Source organism: Sphaeramia orbicularis, chromosome 15 (assembly GCF_902148855.1).
Source record: "Sphaeramia orbicularis chromosome 15, fSphaOr1.1, whole genome shotgun sequence".
In the NCBI taxonomy this organism is placed as follows: domain Eukaryota; kingdom Metazoa; phylum Chordata; class Actinopteri; order Kurtiformes; family Apogonidae; genus Sphaeramia; species Sphaeramia orbicularis.
In genome coordinates this window covers 19,697,450-19,719,382 of record NC_043971.1, presented here as the reverse complement: position 1 = coordinate 19,719,382, position 21,933 = coordinate 19,697,450, and the positions used below count along the sequence as shown (strand labels likewise).

Genomic DNA, 21,933 nt, shown 5'->3' with positions numbered 1-21,933 from the left:
TATTAAATCAAGGTTGAAATAAAAAAGAGGAATAAACAAAAAAAAAAAAAAAGCATTTGGCTCCAACAAGTGTCTTTCCTCAAGAAAAAAGCAAAAAAAGACGTACTCTAAAATGTTGCATCTTCTAACAAAGATAACCTCACATCATATTTATGGCATTTGAAAATCTTCAATCCATTTTACTTATAAAACAAATGCTAAAATAAAACAATATACACTTTTTGTATTAAACTGCAACACTAACTTTATCTTTTTAATCTCCTGAGACCCAGGAAATGTCAGCAAAGTACAAGCTTTTTTTGTTTTTTATTAAGTGAGTGTCTATATTGGAAACATCATGATGCAACAGTTTTTTCAGATGCAGTTCTTAAAATTTTGATGGAATGTCCTTTGTGGTGGACAGTTTTCTTTCCTTTTCTTTTCTTTTCTTTTCTTTGTATAAAGTTGTGAAACTCTTGTCCACAAATGTGGACAGAAAACCCATAGCTGGGTCTTAGGAGGTTAACATAATGTTTACTCCAGTGCGCAAATTAGTTTTCAGCGTTTTTTCTAATTTGCACATTGGAGTAAACTTTATATTACTCCAGTGTTAGTTTTACTCTAATGTTAGTTTTCAGTGTCCAGCCCTGTGATGAACTGGCAACATGTCCAGGGTGTACCCCGCCTTTGCCCATAAGTACCTGGGATAGGCTCCAGCGACCCCTGTGACCCTAGTGAGGATAAAGCGGGTTCAGAAAATGAATGAATGTATGAGTTTTCAGTGTCAGTATCAGAGCTCATATTATTACAATACATTTCCTCTGAGTTCCTGTCAGCTTTTCTTATATTCTATTTTAATGCACACCTTTTATGTCACTTTCATCCTGTTATATTTGTCATCTGTGATATGCACAAATGGATACACCAAAGGGATTTCTAAATTTTCTATCTCCTCCTTTTAGATTGAAATTAGTCTTGACATAACAAATACATGATGAACCCACAATTATGTGAAATAAAAATGAACAATAATTTCACGCTGGTGTTTTAAAACTAACATAATGGGCCTGTTTTGAAAGTATAAGGAGTAGAAAATACAAACATCCTGCGTGACACTGATCTGGTTCATAGGTTGCAGTGATTTGGCCAATTTGATCTGAAACCCTCTGAAGTAGCTTTTCACTCCAAACTGAGAAAATCGAGCTCAAATACATTGCCTTCTTCAACACAGGAATCTTTGCTTGTTCTGTATCTCTCTCACACACTTACACTTAGCTTTTGTGGCCTGTGAGAGAAGTCAATACACGTCCATTCAGCTGTCAGCTGACCGCGCTATGTTCGCCTTGTCCCGTCTGTCTCCATGGCATCATCTTTAACAACTGTTTGAGGCCCAAAACACAGACACTCTGCACCATAATGTTTTCAGACCTGCATGATATAAAGAACATGCATATGTAGGATTAGGAAAGAGCTTTGAAACACCTTTGTGGAAGAAATGTTTTACATTCACATGAAATATTACCCATATTGATTACATAGAGAAGCGAATTATTTATCGTATACAGACTCAATACCGTAAATCAATAACATGAAACCCTGTTATTCTTCTTTAACTTCCCTCTTCATTTCTTCACCCATTTTCATGATAGAGTGTGCTGTCAACAGGTGGTTTGCTTTCCCACGGCTTTGTGATGAGAGGATATGTCTCCAATAAATGGAAAAATAAAGAGAATATAAAACCAACCACATTATTCATGTTGGTCTTTGATTCGCAAAGAAATTAAATGTATTCAGGTGTTAAAATGTCACAATAATGCAGCAGTAGGCCTAGAATAAAGGGTTATTACATTTTCATTTCAGATCTAGGAATAAACTCTCACACACATTGACTAATACGACAGTGCATGGACAAACACACAAACACCAGAGAGTTTGCTCATGAGGATGAAAACCAAATGTCTGGAAACTTCACATCTGCACCCTGTTAAAAACACTAATAATACCACCAGTTCAACACACAACAGCACACCCATGCACACAAACACACACACACACATGCACACGTATATATATATCAAACATTTTCAGCAGGCTGTGTAAAGACAATTCTTTGGGGATTGGTTTGAACTGAGAAGAGCTGTACTTCTATCCAAACACAAGCTGGGAGGTATTTGTGTTGTTTCTACATATATCCCCCTTGTCTGTTTATTGGAGCCATCAAGTACATGCTCACGTGAATCATCTCAGTTACACGTTTTACTTTTAATTAATTTAGGCCAGTAAAATCCACAAGAAGCTAAACCATGACTGAAAACAAACACATGTTCAAATATATATCCTGTTTCTTTTCAGTCCATATAGGATTTTCCTGGGGGGCACATGTAGTTTTTCTTAGAGACCTGAAAGAAATTGGAGGAGTTAGATAAATAATTCCAACAAGGTCTGGCACATTTTGCCACACCACTGTACTGCTCATCCTATTTGACTCCTATTTATAAAGCAGGCTCTCTAATCATATATCATTTCATTTATTTTAGTTTCAGTTTGGAAGCACCGATAACCTACTAGATCTCCACAGAAGAGCTAGATCAGATACTAGCTCTATAATACCGACTATATACTGTGTATGAAACTAACACCCACATTAAATTAAAAAAAAAAAAAAAAAAAAAAAAAACTGCCAGTTTAAATAAATTACCTCTCAAGAAATGTAGCCACATGCTTATTTTGCCAAATTATTTATGGATTTAGATTCAGGGTATAAATTATGTCTAATATAATATTGTTGCAAATAAGGTCATGTACAAATGTGTCAAACCTTGGGTTGTGTCATAAAAAGCAATCACTTTAAGAAGAGTATGAGCTCACAGGAAGGGTGCAAAGATAATCTGGCAGCTACCCTCAATCATAGATTTTCTTTCTTTCTTTCTTTCTTTCTTTCTTTTCAGCATAAAATGTTGAGTTTGCATTTGCGTAACGGGAGTATTTCAGGGATGGTGGTCATAGTGGGTTGACGCATCTTAATTGACTGCTTCTCCACAGATGACGACAATAACACCGGAAACCAGTTTACAAAATAAATGAATAAACGCTCTATAAGCAAGGTTTTGGATCATCACCTTTTCATTGAGATACTTTCACGCACTTTTATTTTCTGTGTCTCAGATGCAGTGGTATTTGTTAAGTTTAATCCTGATACAGATCAATTAATATTTGTTAGAATAAAGTATGTTGCGTTGGAAGCTTTTATTTGATGAACAGCACCGGATGTTGGGGGATTACTCCTTGTCACTTGATGTTTGTGCGTAATTTAACTCTCCACCGCAGCACCGTCCGTCACAGACACTCTGGACTTTACTCTGAGCAGGACCAAACCTCGGTTGCATTAACGCAGAATGGATATGAAGTTGGTGGCCGTCGTGGCTGCGCTTGTGTTGGTGACACATGCGCCTCCATCAGAAGGTACGAGGTTATGCTCATATTTTGTATCACATTGCTGGCACATGTTTCTGTAAACTTCTTTTGCAACACTGGCTGCAGAAATGTGTGTGGAAAAAAAGCGATGGCTGTTAGTTACAGATGAAGTTTGGTATTTAGGTTTTTAATTTTACGCATGCATTTCTTCACAGGTTAAATTAAAAAAGGAGCGCGTCTAAATCCAACAGGCTAATAATGAGCTTTTTACGCATTGTTTATATTATTAGTTACTATATTTTGTGATACTTAAACATTCATTAATAAATTAATTAGAATGCTTTATCAGTTAATTACGATCTTACACAGTAATTGGATCTTTGTTTTGCATGCAGCCAATTACAAATGGTATGCCATTAGACTGCAGGTATCTATTTATCAAGCCTATCTATATTAAATTAAATATTTGTTAGAGGATCAGGGTTTTGCCTTATCGTAACAAAGACTTAATTTAATTCCCCAGATACTTCTTTTTATGTATGCATGTGTCTCCTGAAGGGTTAAAACACATTTTCCGCCGTGCGTAAAAGCTGCACGTCTCTCTGGTGAATCGCAAATGAAGTGTGTATTTGCTCTCGCCCGTTGTTTTCATTTAATTGCGCGCAAATGAGGCTGCTATCGGACAAAGCCGCAACTTAGTCTGCATGGCGACATCAGTCACGTTGCCCAAAGGTGTTGCCCCCTTCTTATGGTAATACCGTTAGATCAGGTGTAAAAATAATTAACATAAAGTTTTGTGGCCTGCAGTTAGCTTTCAGATTTGCTTTTTTTTTAAATAATGTGTTGTTATTCTTATTTTACTCATATTTTGCATTTATCATTAAATTAATCCCATGAGGTTATCACCTACCATGTAATAAATGTGATTATTTCTTTTTTTATAAGCTTCAACCTATATGACTTTATGCCATAGGATGAGTTTTATTCTGTAATTCCAAAAGTGGAAGAAAAACAATCAAAGTCTGTTTTCTCCCACATACATCATCTATGATAATCATCGAGACTTCTGCAAACCTGAAAGTTGAAAGTCTAATGGAAAGTATGCACATCCATCATGAAATTGAAAGACCACACAGTAGACTGTTGTTTATGACTGAAAGAGTGGAGTGTTTGTGTGTTTTCAAGTCCTGAGGTAAATGTCCCTTTCCACTCTGTGTGTTCTGTGGGCAGGAGAAAAAAAACAACTCTAAAGCTTGAGCATGTAAATTTGGCTCAATGTTGGCCATTCTTGATATATTCTTAATTTGTTTAAATTACAATGGGATAGGCTTCATTCCACACAACACTGCAAAGAGTAAACAAGTATAGATGGGAAGTTAATGTGCCAATCTCACAAGACTGAAGGCTGGAGTTTCCATGAGCCTCTGCTTAGTTCTACTGCTGTGTTTTAAGTTCTAATGTTGGCATTATCTATCTATCTATCTATCTATCTATCTATCTATCTATCTATCTATCTATCTATCTATCTAATGACTGTATTGGCCTGATGATACTCATGTCATCTCTTTCCAGGAAAACCCCTCAGTCTGGTGGAGAGATGCTACTGCCGTTCCACAGTCAACACCCTCCCTAAAGTCCACATCCGAGAGCTCAGATTCATCCAAACACCCAACTGCGCCTTCCAAGTGATGTGAGTACCTCTCCTCAGTGGACAGCATCTACACAAACACATCTACACAGATGTACAATGTCAGGCAGGTTTCCTTCTTGCTGGATATTTCTCACCATCAATCTCAGAGAGGTGACAGGCCAGAGAAAAGATGTGTGCATGCATGTGTGCAGACCCACCCCTCTGTCACTCACACTCACAAACATCCACAAAAAGTGTAACTTTTGTACATGTTTTCACCACAAGCCCACTGACACATCCACAGGAAGTACTTTGTTTGAGTATGAGTGAATGTGAAAAGGAGGTGGAAATTGGATGCAGTTTTGGTTTCAACAGGAAAGCAATAATTGTGGGTTTTGTAATTGGGTTTGCTTCTCATTTGCTTGTCATGCAGTGTTTCCTCCTCATGCTGAGTTTACAACCTTTCATTCTGATCTCATTCAGTATTATGGCTTGTGTGGAGGTAAATTTACAGATGAAAGTCTGTGTTTGGCTGCAATATACAGGAAAACGTCAGAGGTAGTTAAATGTTGAAGGAAGGAAACACAGTGGACAGGCCTGTCTAATTTCTTGTTGTTAAAAATGGGATACATGTACCAAAAGAGGCACAATCTTCCACATACAGACATACGATCCAGTCTTGACCCATTCTCTAAATAACCACAGGGTTATGCTAGATTTAGAAGATGCCTGGAGCCACAAGTTGAGGGACTGAGTGTTAAACCTCTACGCACATGCATTTTACTGCTCATTAATTAGGCAGTGTAATAAAGGTCTAAATATTAGGTAACTGTGTGAATCTCCAGCAGCTTTAAATGCATGAGAACAGGGTGAATGAATCTATAAAGCAGATACCACTGTGACCTCTTAATGTGTCAAACTGACAGGGTAGTGTTAATTCATTCTGTTTGATAAAGTGTCAACACACCTGATACTTCAGATTTTGCATAATTACTGTCACTCTTTCATCTTCAACTGGGACAAATGCTGATATTTTCCTTTTTCTAATCAGTGCCAAGCTGAAGTCAAACAAAGAAGTGTGTCTGAACCCAGAGATCCGGTGGCTGCAGCAGTACCTGAAGAACGCTATCAACAAGTAAGTATCAACAGATCACACCAGCTGTGCCTATGCATTGTGTGTTCACTGCAGACACTCGTCTGCAGCATTGTGGCATGCCTTCCACCCTATAGACACTAAAACTAAGTCATGTAAAAATGTGACTGCACTAATACACGTTTGGACATCTATCAATAGGCTATTGTCTTTTGACAGCACTTAATTACTCAATTTGTATCATAGCCCCACGTCCAAACATGCTGATACATGTCCAGGTAGGAATGAAGATTGATATCACTTTCACACAAACTGTAGATTTGACAAGTGGTTAGGCACAAAAACTGCACTTTATCAACACATACTAAATGCTGTAGGGTGTTGTAATGCACAGTCATCTCTATACAATGCCCAGACCTGTAACAACAGTTTCTGAGAGTATTGACAGACACTATAATTCCTCATAGAATTATAGAGTGAGAGTTTATGTCTTTGAACACAGTACAGTTTGATTGTTTATCCTGATGATGATTTGAAAACCAGTCTAAGTTTATTTCAGCCCACTTAATGTATTGTTGATGCACAAACCCACATTCATTCTAGGTTTTTCTAAATTTGTGTGCTCTAGAAGTCACTGCCAACATCAACTGTCTCCTTCCTGTCCCAAGGATGGAGACACTATGAAGTTTATTGAGGGGATCAAGTTGCCATCTTGAACTCTTTGCAGACATATACAGTATCTCCAGGGTCTAAGGAGCCATTCAGAAGTCATGTTCAACCAATTCAGTTGTACTGTGTTGCAGACATTGGTGATGCCACTGAGTCAGTGTAGATGTTAATATCTATGGACTGATTCACCCACAGTCCTGCAGGCAGCCTGTCTGTCTCAAAGAAGATTGTGGAGCCAAGGTGTGAACAGTCTTCTGTCTTCTGCATAACAAAACAGCTCGTGCAGAGAGTAGATGTGGCCATTAGCAATGGATCAGATCTAATGTGTTTCCAATTACACACAGAGTGAAAAAGGAGGAGGGACTAACTTATTTACAAAGTGCAAAAAAGCACACGACCGAAAATCACACATTCTCTCTGTATTTGTTTCTAATAATACCTTATAAAAAACACATTAAAAAATTCAACTTGTGTATTACTATTGAAGTAAACACAAAAGACTAATGAAGTAAAAGGGGGCTGGAAACCAATGCAAGATGAATAAACTTTAATGGATAAAATGTTTAGCGCTCTATTATGGGTAGAAATTATTCTGGCCCTGTAAACCTACAGCAGCTGCTTTTATTTAGAAGAGTTGAAACTGAACATATTCTGACTTCTGGCTGATTCCCATTGTAACCTTGGTGCCCAATCATAACTGAACAAACAAACACTGATTTTCATTGTGGTGTTTATGCATTACAAGTTAGCGGGCGAGTATTTTGCCACAACTGTAATGCTTGACATGATAATAACTTAACCTTTGTCACAATAGCTGCAATAAATCAGCTGCCTTATTTGATTAAATCAACTTGAGGATGCTGCTGCGATTGGGAATAATTAGAACCTGTTACATCATGTGTTGCTACTTTTACTGTGTCTTTATGTAAATCTCATATTTCATTTCTTTTGTTTTCCAGGATGAAGAAAAGCAAACAGGCCAACTAAAAACACCTGTAGGAAACCTCTTGAGTCTTCACTGAGGACTTGAGCGATCATCACAGATTTGTAGTGTGTTATATGAGATCATCTGGTATGTTGTACAGCACTTATCCTGGCTGTGATGGTGCAGTCTTTTGCATATAGTGAACCAACAACTCATCACCATGACAACCACCTACCAGCCCCCGCCGCTGAACCCACCATCAGCATCCTCACCATTTATAGAGACAGTAGACATTATTAGTGCAAAGTGCAATTATATCTGTGACTGTCTGTTTTTCTAACAATATGTATATACTTTTTTGTTAATGGACTTCAACAGTAAAGAGCTATTTTTGGAGATTTCTGTCATTGTTCTGGCCTCTCTGTCATTATGGACCCTTGGGGTAAAAGGGTTTAAAGGTCAGTAAACAGGTTTTTCTCAACAGTTAACAACAAACTTGCTTTCTTATGCAGAGAAAGTAACCTCCTGCAGTCCTCTGAGCCAGGCAAATATGGGTTTATTTTAACAAATCCATACACGGGATCTGCTTGACTTTATTTTCACTCCCAATGTATAGTTTCTCTTCTAAAAACAGAATAATGGGCAAAGACAGCGTTTGCCAAGTTCTATTTCATGTTTCAAGTTAATTGGCACCGTGGAATCTTTGCGGGTGCCAGACTGAATGTACAATGTATACAAGATCTAGTAAAAATGGCAATTACAATGTTTTTGTGATGGAAATTAGGATGCCAAAAGAACTTGAGCATTTCCTGAGCTGCTCTGTGGCTGTGATTATTCGACCCTGTTACCCAACATGTTTGCCTATTTTGTTCTTTGAGAGCAGCTGAACATCTGGATCCCAAACAGTTTTAATTGAGCGACCAATAACGAGAAATTTACTGGAATCATAAAATGTTGTCAGTTTGGTAAAAAGAAAAAAAAAAAGAAGCAAATATAGTGACACTGAAGTATCACAGTGAGCGGTCCCATTAAATTGGTATCAAAAGGTTGTGAACTGATCCGAATTGACCCTTCAGTGTGAATGTCCATTTCAAAGAAGGCTGTACAGCAATTAAAGTACCACTAACCACACTAGTACATAAAACACTTTGATATACAGGAAAAAGTCGAACTACCATTACTGAGAATAAGTGGAGATGTACATAGACTTGACTACCTACGACTGTCATGCAGATAGCAATGCACTTTATATCTGATGTATTCATATTTTAACAACAAAAGTTACTGTTACCCATTACGTCTGATGATTAAATTCTGTCTTTTATCTTTGTTTTACCTTTATTATGCTATTTCCATTCTTTTTTTTTTTTGATCAATGAATGTGTAGCTGCATTTAACTGTTGAAGCTTGGGGAGATGTCATCTACTCCTTTAAGTCTCCTTGTGATATGTAAAATTAATATTATTCAAATGTTTTATTTTTGTACTCTTATGCATTTATATATGAATTCAAAACATTAAAATGAAGGAACTGTACTCTCACACTTGAGCCATATGCTAACTTTTTGTTGTAAAACTCTCTCTACATTTGGTCAGTAAATAAGGAAATCTTTAAAAATGTTATGGTAACTATTTTAAAGCATACTTTTTGCATGTTACAGCAGTTTTACAACCACTGGTGCATACACAGGTCAGACAAGGTAAATACCATTGCGTAGAAGGATTATGCACAGTGTTAAGGGGGCTTTTCCACAGCCAATATACATCTACTGTTATGTTACTGTATGATCAGGGAAGCAATCTGTAGACTTTGATGTCAGAACATATGTTTAGCTTTACTCACAAGGGTAAATAAAAGGCAAGGACAATGATCCGGCCTGTTATTTAACTATTAACTCAACAAGCAGCCATTAGGAAAACATTAGAGCTAAACGGGTTGAACTTTTAACTCCCCTCTCAGGGCTTTTTGTGAGATGGAGCACAGTAGTATATGTGATGAGAGGGGTCTGCTGATAGAAACATGAGGAAGACATAAAGGGCTTTAAAGGGGACATGGTAGACAACAACCCATTATACCTTACTGACAGATTAAGTTCAGTATAAGTATGATGAAAGCAGGAGATGATGGTAGGAAAGTGAGAAACGTGTATTTTATCATCCAGTAATGTGAAGATGATACTACTTGTCTAATGTGATTCATCAGCATTATTCTCATATCAGACACAATAACCTGTTTGTACCCAACATTTGTTCACTTCAACCAATTAAAGATATATATATATACTGTAGCTCGCATGTAATTTGATTTATGTCATCATTACATTTTTCTGTGGTTTCATTATCACATGTCTTTGTCTTCTGTGGAATGAAAACAAGATTGTGGTTTGCACAGGAACATCATAGGGCATGTCACATAATGAAAAGCAGTTGTTTATAATTGTTCATAACTCATTATGTTCTTGGGATGACTGCCAGTTCCCACCCTTTAATCTATGCAGGTGGCTTGACTGGAGCCAGGAAGAATGAGGTGTTGTAAAAGATATAAAACAGTCTAACTCAGTATTTTATGTGCATTTCAGATTTAAATGGAAAATATTCCAAAAATACATGGGTTCTCTCAAAACATCTCACACACACACTGCTTGTTAAGCTACACCATTCATTCAATACGTTTTATGTCTCTGAAAACAGCTAACATAACCATTTAAAAGGTTTTTTATAAGCAAGTTCCTGTAAAACAACAGGTCAGTGAGATTATACAAAGTAAATGAGATGTGCTAAAAGATTAATGCATCAGCACGTGTTTAGTGAAGTGGAACAGAACAACACGGTTACATGAGTTAATGTCAGATTTACGTATATTGGGGCTCTTCCTCATGTTGGTACTTGTGGATTGCTGGGCTCTGGGCCTAAATAAATAAACCAACACTCTCTAACATGTTTCACATATCCATCATCAAACTGGAGTAAAAGTACATGGATCTAATCAGATGTGACTCACTCCAACTTTAAAGATAAAGAGAACAGCTGAAAGGGCAAGTTTTCAAATAAAGAACCTTCTATAAAAGTACAGTCTGTATCGCAAGTCTGTGTGTTTTAATATTACAAAATGTTCTGAAGATTTTTGTTGAAATTGATGAAACCAGCAGGCCACTCAACACCTTGAGGTGCTCAGCCAATGCTGCACCGCTTTATTTAAAGTATGTGGAATGTATGCGACAGAAGAAGACATATGAAATTCATATCCACTCCAACGCGCCTTCGAAATTCTATTGGGGTTTAGAGTTCAACCACAACGTCAGACAGAAACCTGACAGTAAGACAGATGAATAAGGATTTGTCATGTGAAATGCAACGAATGACATAGAAAGAATATGTGCTCATTTGACTTACAGTTCATTTTCTTTCCATCTTTAGTTATAAGGGCTCCCAGATGTGCAGCCAATCAAACTCCACTTTGTGGTTATTCATCATGAAAAGCTGAGGATGAAAATATTAAATTGAAGTGTATATGTGTAAGAACACATGTGCATTGTAGGGTAACAGGGGTCACAGAACCCCCTTTGAATGGTCCCAGGGAACACAGGTCTCTCCAGTCTGTCCAGTTTTAATAAAAGTAACAATGCGGTAAAGTTAACCCTGGGTCAGTTTTAACATTGGGGTGTGGATGTATGACCGTATCACTGTATGTTATGTCACTTCCTAACTCTACTCCATAGCTGTTAACTTCACTCTGTACCTCCAAATATGCTGGCAGCTGAACACAGCAACATTTGTCACCACCCGAAATGTCGAGGGATCAAGAAAATTGCCCTGCTGAGTGTATTAGGTGGTCAAAACCCAGACACTCCTTCGTCACTGCGGTTTGACCATGGAAGAGTAAAGTGCTGCGACACAACTGCGATCTCTAGGAGGGAAAGAAAACTATTGAGTTAGTTACTGAGTCTTTGTGATCTTAGGCTTATGAACCATTTGGTCTGGCAGGAAGAGGTTGTGAGAGCACACAACACAGATCTGCTGTTCTTTAGTGCTTTGTGGTACAACGAAGGTCTGATCTGCACTACATGAAAATGCACCATGCATGCCTTTGGGACAATGCTAATCCTTTGAACAACACCAAATACAGTCAGCTGCCTTGCATACAGTCTGTGTTATTCCTGAACATGAGGCAGCCCAATTGCCAGGAAAAAATATTGCCGTTATACATCTCAGACCACAGATATGTGTCATGTCAGGGTCTGCAAACTAAAAATACTGTGTGTATCAAAATTTCCACATAGGTTACATGTCCATGTTTTACGGATTTACCTATTCCTTGACTTTTTACAGGAGGTTATTGATGGATGAATATGCAGAATACTGGACTTTGTGTAATACAGAAGAAGATATTAAAAATGTCTTCTTATATATGTGATAATATTTCAACCAAACTTTTTTTCCTAATTCCAACAAAGAACATTTCCTGCTTAAACCTAATTACTTACCAAAAGTTGGAATGTTGACTTCACTTTCTAGTCGCAAAGGCCATATACATTATGTAAGTGAGTAAATCTGTGAATAAATCTAAAACCGTTAAATGTTCATTCATTCATTCATTCATTCATTGTCTGAACCCGCTTTATCCTCACTAGGGTCACAGGGGTCATTGGAGCCTACCCCAGCTACTAATGGGTAAAGGTGGGGTGCACCCTGGACATGTCGCCAGTTCAAATGCTAATTAATTAATTAATATCTGAAAGACACAATTAAAAGCACTATAATTCAATAAAAATGAGATATACATGTGTTCACAAATATAAAACACACTCTTGGCTTGCAAAATTGACATATCCGTAGTTTGCTGAGGCATATTTTTTCCTGGAAAATGATTTCCACACTAAAAATTGTGTGGGATGATGAGACACTAACTTTCTGTTTCTGACTAGTTTTGAATTCACATCTAATCTCCCAAAGGGAACACAGGGTCAGCTACTGCAAGGCGGACGCTTGGCTGTCACGGGGGATTGCACTTGGGTTTTCCGGTTAAAGGCTTATATCTATCCAATTTATCTTCTTACATTTTTCTTTGGCACAAAGCTTTTGACTCTCATAAACAGACATGAAAGATAAGGCTGAGTATTTTAGTTTGTGGTTAAAGATTAAGGACATAGCCTCAGAGAAGCGAGAATTATAAAATATATCAGCTGCCTGCAGTATACTTTATATAAATAAACACACTCGGCCTCTAATGATCCTTCTAATTATTCCATACCTATGCACAAAGGATCTGTTAACAAACCCCTTAAATACCGTGGAAGAGAAATACTGTTTCCTTGGATTTACTAATACTCTGTTGACACACAAATTTTGCTGATGAAATGTAGATTGTGTTTTTGTTAGCTGTTTGTGATATATAATATGTATACTCTCAGATTATGCACACCACATCAGGGCTTACACATGCATCCTATTTTCCAACACACAAAGAATAAAATAAGTGACAATTTGCATCCAAAAACATGCACACAAAAATACCTATGACTGGGATATAGTCAATTTCTTTTCAAATTTTCGGTCACAGTTTGGTTAGATGTGGGAAAGATTATGGTTTGGATTAAAATAGACCATTTTACAACCTTAACCGCATGTTTGGAAGCATTTCTGTTCGATGCTTTTAGGAATATCATACAGTAATATGAAAAATCCAAGTGTAGATACCATTTTTTTTGCACCTGGCTGCAAATAGCATCTGCCAAAAATAAATCTCATCATCAGTACTGGAACAATTTCACTGGTTTGATGTGTGTGCCTGCTCTCTGTCAACCGGAGCTCCCCTCTTTCTTCTTCTCTGCTCTGACTGTTGTTATTTACCCTCCTGTTGCAGACCAAGTCACTACCCTTAGGCATCGTGTGCAGCACCAAAATCACTCTCCCCAAGGGAAACATTAGCACAGTCACAGAGTCATAGCCGCTCTTGTATTAGATGACCCATAGCATATTTCCACACACAAACACACACTGTTCCTCTGAAAAATCCCATGTAATGATTTGCAAATGACTTGTTGATTGTAAGAGTGTTGTTAATTGCTCTAACACTGCCAGTGACCCACTAGCACATTAATCACAGTTATGACAAAATTACTCAGCTGAATGTCTCCGAAGAGTTACTTAGAGCCACAGATGTTGAAAGTGACCAACGTGTGGTGTGTAATAACAGTGGCATTTGTGTGTCTGTTTGAGAATGAATGGGAGCCTAATAGAGGGGCCCCTATGAATAGTTAAAATAGCCCTCCTGCAAAGTCTCTACCTTTCATGTGCTAATATTGCTAAGGTTATGAGTCCCAACACCATCTATCCTTACAATGATGCATGAATGAAGGAAAAACATGTGCACATATATACGCAGCATGGACACGGGGCCTACTTTTTGCACAATAACACCGATTATGGTCCAGATTCCTTTAGGGGATTCTGTTTGCCAATCCTTAAAAAACAGGGGGAAACTGGATGTTAGGTATGGATCAGATACAAAAGAATCCTGGACTCAGGGGACAGTAGGAGGTCTCCATCTGCGGGGCCCAGAAAAGCTGAAACACTGCCATCTCAAACCTCACCCACATATCACACACTGTTTTTCCCTTTATCTCCATTCCTTTTGGGATTATCACCCACATGATAATTGGTTGATCTATCTATGGTGCCTTCATGAATGGTGCGTTAAATGTCTTTCCATATGTAGCTGTGAGTGCCATGTGACACCCATAGAAAGAGAAAAAAAGACAACCATAGAGGATGTGAGTAACCATAAGAAGAAAGACACAATTATGCCATTATCTGGGGATGAAACCGATATACTGTATTCGCTTCATTTCCAATACCACAGCGCACCACAAAGTGTTTTTTGACCGTGACGCCGATCACTATAGAGACCCTTCTGTCAGGCTGCAGGGTGACTCAGAACCTCAGCACGCTGTCCAGATGCGACAGACAGGGAGGTCTGATGCCTAATACCATTCACCAACAGTGTTCATCCTCAAACAATTAAATTTTCTATAAACTCAAAGAAAAAAGAGGCTTTCACCCACAGTACATCTGAATAGTATTTTGATGTAACTGATACCCCACAAATATTTGGGATGGTCTTTATTTCATTAGCTAGTTAGTCGTACTTCCTTACATCATTTAGAACTTTGACAAAACTAATTTTACTGTTCTACAAAACACATGACTCACTGGTGGGTGTATTTAACCTGAGTATGTTTAGATTTGTCTATCTCATTTTAAGATATTTATTCCATGTTTGTTTATCCATCTCCTTGTTTGTCTGTCAGAAGGATTACGTCAAATATTTTGTAGTGATTTTAATGAAAAATTAAGTTAAAATAAGGCCTAGAACCAGGCAACCCACTTAAATTTTGGTGCTTATTCATAAAATGGGGGAGGAGGATGAAACTGTTTTTCACTTTCTGTAATGAAGAGCCCCACCCACTAACCACTGCATCTTTACTAATAACTCATACATTCGCATTACTGCACCATAGTCACTTTCACACCTGTATGTATATAGTGAATATTTACTTCCATTTTCCTGTTTGTACTAATGCAAATCTTGTATTTTTTTCTGCTTTATTAGTGTGTTCTATTTATATTATCTATTGCTTCTTTTCTCTTCGCTCTTACTTTCCTTTTTTGCTTTTTTGTGGATCGAAGTTTGTCTAAGTCTATGTCTAAGTGGGTTTGTTTTTCTTTTTCTTTTCTTTTAGTCTAAATATAAGGTCTGTAATAATCATCATTTATCAGTTAACACAAGAAAGGCAGTGTCTGATTATGTTTATTTGTTGTAATCAGGCAAGTAATCAATTTATCACAGAAAAGAGTCGGATAGTAGTGTGCAATCTGTCTTGATCTGAGCCAGAAGAAAAAAGAAGGTTCTTTTGTGAAACTTTTTTCATAGCAAAAGTCTTGCCAGTTAAAACTAAGCCAAATAACGAGATCTCTGCCCAGTTCGCTGAACAGTTAATAGTGTGATATTAAAAGTAACATTGTCTCACATACACAGACCAAAGCTTCTTCTTCCCACTGGTGTTTAAAAGCAAAACACCCGCAATGCCCTGACGTGCCTTACACTCAGTTTATAGAAAACCCAATTAACCAGAGATCTGAAAGTAGAGTTGTAAGGCTGAAGCTGTGAAGAATATTAAAGATTATTTACCTTGCAGTCTGCATGGTGCATTTGTTTTCATCCATCTGGCCAACTTAATGAAGGCTTCTTGGAATCACATCTATTGTCAAAGGCGAATGCAACCTCCCAGACAAACCAGTTGTCTGCTGCAGTTTACAAAAAACACATCAAAGGGGCAAGAACAAAGAATTTCTAATACCCAGACTGAAAGGAATTCTCTATCAATCTGGTACGAATTGTACAATACATAAAGGAGATTTTGTACGTTGACTGTTTATTGCTGGCCCATCTACAGAGGAAACACAATGTTTGACTACTGCCTGTTAATAGCAGGAACTATTTTAAGAAACAAACGTATTTCCCATCATGACCATCACAAATTCAATTTAGTTCAATCACAAACATAAATAATTGCAGTATGTTTATTTCACTGGGTGTTCTTCTGCTAAATGAAGGTTGGACCGCTCACGAAAACTATGTCAATGTTGAATTAAAAGAGTGACTAATGACCTTTTGTCCTATTACAACACTCTTCTGCTGTCCAGCTAAGAGGCGGGATATGGTAAGAGGGATCTGGCAAGACTCTTGTCTGAAGGGGATGCAGAGGAGCATGTTTCTTCCCTTGGCCTCTTTATGCAAGCACACAAATCAAGGCACTGGTTTTCACAGTAAAATAAGAAAGTGCTTTACATTTTCTATGTATTTTCTCATGTATAAAGACTGTGTACATTGGCACAGAGATCATATAAATCCATAAATGGAACAATTAGATAATAATAAAACATGGAAAAACCAAAGAAATATACTTAAATATTATTCTAGACCTCCAAATACAGCGCTGGAAAGTTTCACTTTTAAAGATGAATAATCAGTTACAAAGATTTATTTGACAGACAATGGGCTACATATGGAAAAATGTAGCATCAGATAGAAAGCAGAAGAGGATGTATAGCCACAGTCATCAAGTGATGCATCACATGTAAAATACAATATACATTTTTGTACCATAGTGTTGGTGTATGTATGCCACAACTTACTCTCACACACAATTATCCCTCTCTTTAGCAAGTTGGAAACTTTGACAAAGCTGGGACAAAGCAATATGTGAAGCCATGCTCTTTATAAGTAACTAAAGATGCCTGTCCACCTGTAACATGAGGTTGAACTCTGACGCTGTTTTTTCTCAGACTGTGTCACATATATTTAAAATGAGCTGTAGCGTCCTCTCTTTAATGTGTGTTTTCTTTTAAACCACAGCCAAGGAAGCCACAGCGTTGAGTGTCCTTTTCCAAGTGATGAGAGCCTGGAGAACTGGCCTAATTTGGAGATTTGGAGGCAAGAAAAGGACAGTGAAGTAAAGGCAGAGAGCTCCCCTTGGGACCAGAATAAACATGCAAAGCTATAGAAGAACATGTGATAGCTCTCAGCACACAAGATTTTATTAATGAATCTGTCTGACCGCACACTTTCCTGCCATTTGTTGCAGGATATTGCTTTAAACACTATGAAAATTAACACTCCACCCTCCTGCCTTTTATTTGTCTGAGGGAAACGATGTTTTTACTAAATGGTTTGTGTCTCTGTCAAACTACCACCAAGTGGCCGGCTGTATCCGTCTTTCGCAAACTCGTTGCCAACTTCTCAAGGCCATTGCAGAAACAATCATGTCAACAGCAACAACCTCCTTTCCTGCCATGGACTCATACACCCACATACTAACAAACTGCCTCCCACTTTGAGAGGGTCTGTAATTTTTACCATTATGGACAAATCTCTCTGTTCTCTCTTAACAGTAGGAGTCTCATTCAGTCTTGTGAAAAGCGTTGCTGTGACATCCATTTCTGCTCTCGCTTTGATGGTTAGTACAATACACAATTGCTCATTTGAGCCCCAGACCCCCTGCAAGATTTTATTGCTTGCATCCAACCATGGAAAGTTAATAAGAAAATTACTATTGTCAACATGTCATGAGTGAAAATTTCAAACACAATAATGATGACACAAAAGTGAAAGCTGTGGTTAATATTTGTCAAAACAAAAGTTAAAACAGAAGAAATAAAACTGACAAAAATGCTTTTATGTGTTTGGGAAAAATTAGCTGACTGATTTTTGCGGCATACCTTTGTTGTCATTTGTCGTCTGTAAATAAAATTCATGTTTTTAGACCTTTTCGTGTCTCTGTGAAAGGTCTTTACCGAGAAAAGTTTGCTGACAATGCTGAACGAGAATGTTCATTACATTATTCACATGCTTATTCTTCATACTGCTATTATCTGTTAAAGGGACTAATAGATGTTAAAGAAGATTGAATTCTGGGATGAAAACGCATAATTTAAATCTAATACTTTAAGATATTAAAAAGATGTCAGAGGCTGCAATAAAAAGGAAGGATGAGATCTTGGTTAATACATTTAAGAGGTGGGATATTTGATGGTTCTCTCTTCATGGTGAGGACAGATGTTTTTGCTTTTAACAAAAAAAGGAAAATAATAATGAAAAAAACTATGAGAGTGAATCCTGCATCATGTTGGGCACTATATGAAATATTCTCTGTAACTAAAGATGTGTTTGTTTGCGTGAGTGAGAGAAGAGAGATGAGTGGCTTCATTGTGTGTAATTTCCTCTGGGGTGAAAGAGCATCTCACACCTTCTCATGCCTACTAATTTCACTCCAGAGATCGCAGCCGTTATTGCAGTCCCATTCAGTAATTACACTGCGGTTCGGAAAATGCTTAAGGTTACTTCCACGTTATACTGGCTGTCCTGCCCCTGGGATGGACCTGAAAACTGCTCTCAGTGCTATTTTTTACAAACTCATTACTTTGGCTCTCAGAGTTTATAGTGCTTATGAATGTGAAACTGAATCCAATTGATATAACATAAACAGTGAAAGAGTAAACAGAGCAAAACTGTTTACCTAAATTCCAAACTTTTCATCAGGGTATGTGTCTGACGCTGATTCCAGATACATTCTACTCATATATCTTTAAAGATCTGCTTAAAAACTAAGCAAAACAAATATTCAATAACAGCCATGTGAAATAATGCAAAATTCGTAGTCCGGCTCCATTTCTCTAAAAGACCAGATTTTTTCCAGCACTTTGTGTTCAATAAGGCATAGCATTTCCAGTCCAGTTCTCATGATGACCTGCTTTAAAAGCGTTAACTTCTGATGCAGTGTTATTTGTGAAGCAATTAGAGATTTTACAGAATGATACTGCTGTCTTAATGCACTTTCAAGTTTAAGTTATCTATTGAAACGTGCATGTATGTATGGGTAAAAGCAGTGAGGTTTGCGTGCATATTATACAGCACTTTCATGTCCACTGCACCATAACTATAAGGGTTTGTAGATGCACAAATATCTTAATTGGCTTTGCTCACTTATTAGTCACGCTCCTCAAACTGAATTCCAGCTCGTCTGTGTTTGGTCTTCTGCTCATGATGATCAGATTGTAAAATATTTTGACCTTTATCTTCAGCAGCAAAAAAAAAGTTGTTTCAGAATGACAGCAGGCCTATATGACTACATATAATACAATGTATCATGTTAAAAACTGATGGGGATAAAAGTTGCTTTTTAAAAATGTATGACAGTGTTTTTGGAAATTGAGAACAGTGTTTTGGGAAATTTCTTTGGCAGACATATTAAACTGCCCTTGTTTCATTTTTCATTGGAAATACCCAGCACCCATCCACCCACCCACACACACAGCAGTGGGCCAGTAGCTTCTCTTACTACAGACGACCACAGACCCTGAGATCTGGAAATGTTTCCCTCTTTCGTCTTGCAGCGATGCTTCACAATTGATGCATCAGCCACTCACCAAGACCTGCCACTGTGGGTACGGTGGATGAAGCCACAATGAAGACAGGGAAACCATTTGATTTCCATGAGAAAACGCAACACACAGACAACATATGAAAAAAGTACTGGCGGGGGGGCTAACGTAGAGCGAAGTGCCATGGAGGGATCACCCCATTTGACCTCCTGAGGATGGGTCTGTTCAGGTTTCTGATGTCCTGGGAAAGTCTGTTAACCTCCACTGAGAAGGTTACAAATGTTGTTTGCTTTGCATTTTCAAATCATTACTTAGTCAGTTGGATGGATTAGCAGGATATCTCATAACCCTACACACAGATTTCTGTAATGTTGTGTTAACAGAAGTGAGCTTTAGAGCTGATAGTAGGCAAACTTTTTTTGAACTCTTAAGAGAGAACAAATCGAGTTGGTTTCCTTAAAATCCAGCTAAATTAACTGCATCCTTTCTCTAATTTCGTATTGATATTGATCTCAGATGGTATTTGGTCTTTTTATTTAATTCCTGATAAGTAAAGCACATGGAAGTCTTCCACCAAATGTTCCTGCTATGTTTTCTAATGGTATTGCAGACTCATATGTGTTGCATTCTGTATTCATTATGGCCACTGGGGAACACGGGAGCAGGTCTCACCAGTACCCCAGAGGTCCAAAGGGATGGACTCTCTAGGGAACTTTGCTATCTGTTAAAACAGATCTTAAGTTTGTTATTTTTATCTCTGGGAGGGAGAGAGGATTTGTTTTCAGATGTAGCTGCGGGGATGCTGGCATGGATGTTTATTTGTCTTTCCCATTGACAGAGGCTTTTATCAGTTCTCAAGGATTAAAGCTGAAGGAATCACCAGCAGCCTTCCGCTATTAATCATAATGCAATAAAACGGTGCAATAAAACATCAGCTGCAGGTGGCGCTTACTGACACCTCTTGCTGATGCAGCTTATATGAACTGTGATCACAATATAAAGTGATGACTTGTAAAGATGACATAAAATAACAGCAGTTTACATTGTCAGTTTGTCACATTTTAGCTTTATGTAGTGCACAACTACACAAAGGCGGTCATCCTCCTTGTTTAAGAAAATGTCTGAAGCATTTACATCATGAAATAAAGAAAGTCAGTGCTAAATTATACGGGTTTTTGATGTTTTGACAGCTGACGCACTTATTCAGCGGAATCAAAACAGGGATACATTTCTTTTGCAGCATGTCATTGTAATTGCAAATTTGATCACGTTAGTCACCAGTACCACATCTGTTTTAAAAGAAAAAACAAAAGAGGAAAAATGCAGAATCAACATATTTGTGGGATATGTGAACAGTAAATATCACTGAAAGAATATATCAAAGAGCGCATTGTGTCATGATACTTCAATGCAACTTTAGCAGCAATGCCTGAGGTGGTATGTAAAACAACCTCACACAAAAATGCACCACTTGGACCTTCAGGCTGATAGAAATTGCCAAGAAATAACAAGGATGTTTAGATGTCATCTCAGAACCTTCAAACCCTTCAGGGAAACTGGCAATCCACAACCCTGAATCCTCGCTGACCTCTGATCTCTCCGAGGGGCTCCGAAAACATGGACATGAACATTCAAACAAAATGTTACCAAGTGAAAATTTCAAGAAAGAAGAAAAAACTGAGAAGGGGGTGGCAGTAGAAGGCAGCGGTGGGGAGGACAGAGCAGGACAGGAAGGCAGAGTGTGGCCTCTGATAAGTGTTAAGGATAATAAAGAAGGGCTTAACAGGGTTTAAAAGCTGTTGGTGGATAACAGCAGGACAAATGAGAGCTTCTTTCTAACAGCAGCACTTGACTGACCCCAGCTGAGTCAACAACATTACCACGGGAAATCAGAATACCTGGAGGGGAGAAGAGAGGGAAGTGTGAAAATTCCTTCTCATCATAGATAAAATGGTGTTTTGGTGCTTTATACTCTATTAAAAAGACTCAGAGTTAAGACAGAGTGAGAGAATGGGGAAGAGTCTGGCACTAACATAACCTCATCTATTATCCTTATCTCAACAGAAAAGTAGGTGTTGATATAACAGTACAACAGTAATTCACCACAGATAAAGTATGAACTGAATAACTCACGAACTTAAATAAATCATGCATTATACTGTCATGTTAAGTGGTCGACAGAACAGACTAGTCAAACTTCACCAAACTGTGAGAACCTCATTCTTTGAGGGAGTTTCACAAAGCAAAAGAAACAAAATGGTGCTCAATATGGCAGATACTT

The 21,933-nt window shown here is 37.8% G+C and overlaps 1 protein-coding gene across 2 annotated transcripts; it reads left to right on the top strand.

Annotated features, from left to right (window-relative positions):
- The first annotated feature begins 3,305 nt into the window (after positions 1 to 3,305).
- Positions 3,306 to 9,251, top strand: cxcl12a (chemokine (C-X-C motif) ligand 12a (stromal cell-derived factor 1)). 2 transcript variants are annotated; one of them, XM_030155556.1, is made up of 4 exons: positions 3,306 to 3,441; positions 4,966 to 5,083; positions 6,075 to 6,158; positions 7,745 to 9,251. In XM_030155556.1, exons 1-4 carry the CDS (start codon positions 3,375 to 3,377, stop codon positions 7,770 to 7,772), a joined length of 297 nt encoding a protein of 98 aa, XP_030011416.1. In that variant the 5' UTR covers positions 3,306 to 3,374; the 3' UTR covers positions 7,773 to 9,251. The 2 variants fall into 2 exon arrangements, with proteins under 2 accessions (XP_030011416.1, XP_030011417.1); XM_030155557.1 differs by lacking the exon at positions 7,745 to 9,251 and having other exon boundaries at positions 6,075 to 6,162.
- The last annotated feature ends 12,682 nt before the right edge of the window (positions 9,252 to 21,933 follow it).

Bases quoted from the DNA above. Each gene is read 5' to 3' on its own strand.
- cxcl12a (XM_030155556.1), top strand. From the start codon at position 3,375: ATGGATATGAAGTTGGTGGCCGTCGTGGCTGCGCTTGTGTTGGTGACA. The intron at 3,442-4,965 runs GTACGAGGTTAT...ATCTCTTTCCAG, and splicing joins ACATGCGCCTCCATCAGAAG to GAAAACCCCTCAGTCTGGTG. The intron at 5,084-6,074 runs GTGAGTACCTCT...TTTTCTAATCAG, and splicing joins AACTGCGCCTTCCAAGTGAT to TGCCAAGCTGAAGTCAAACA.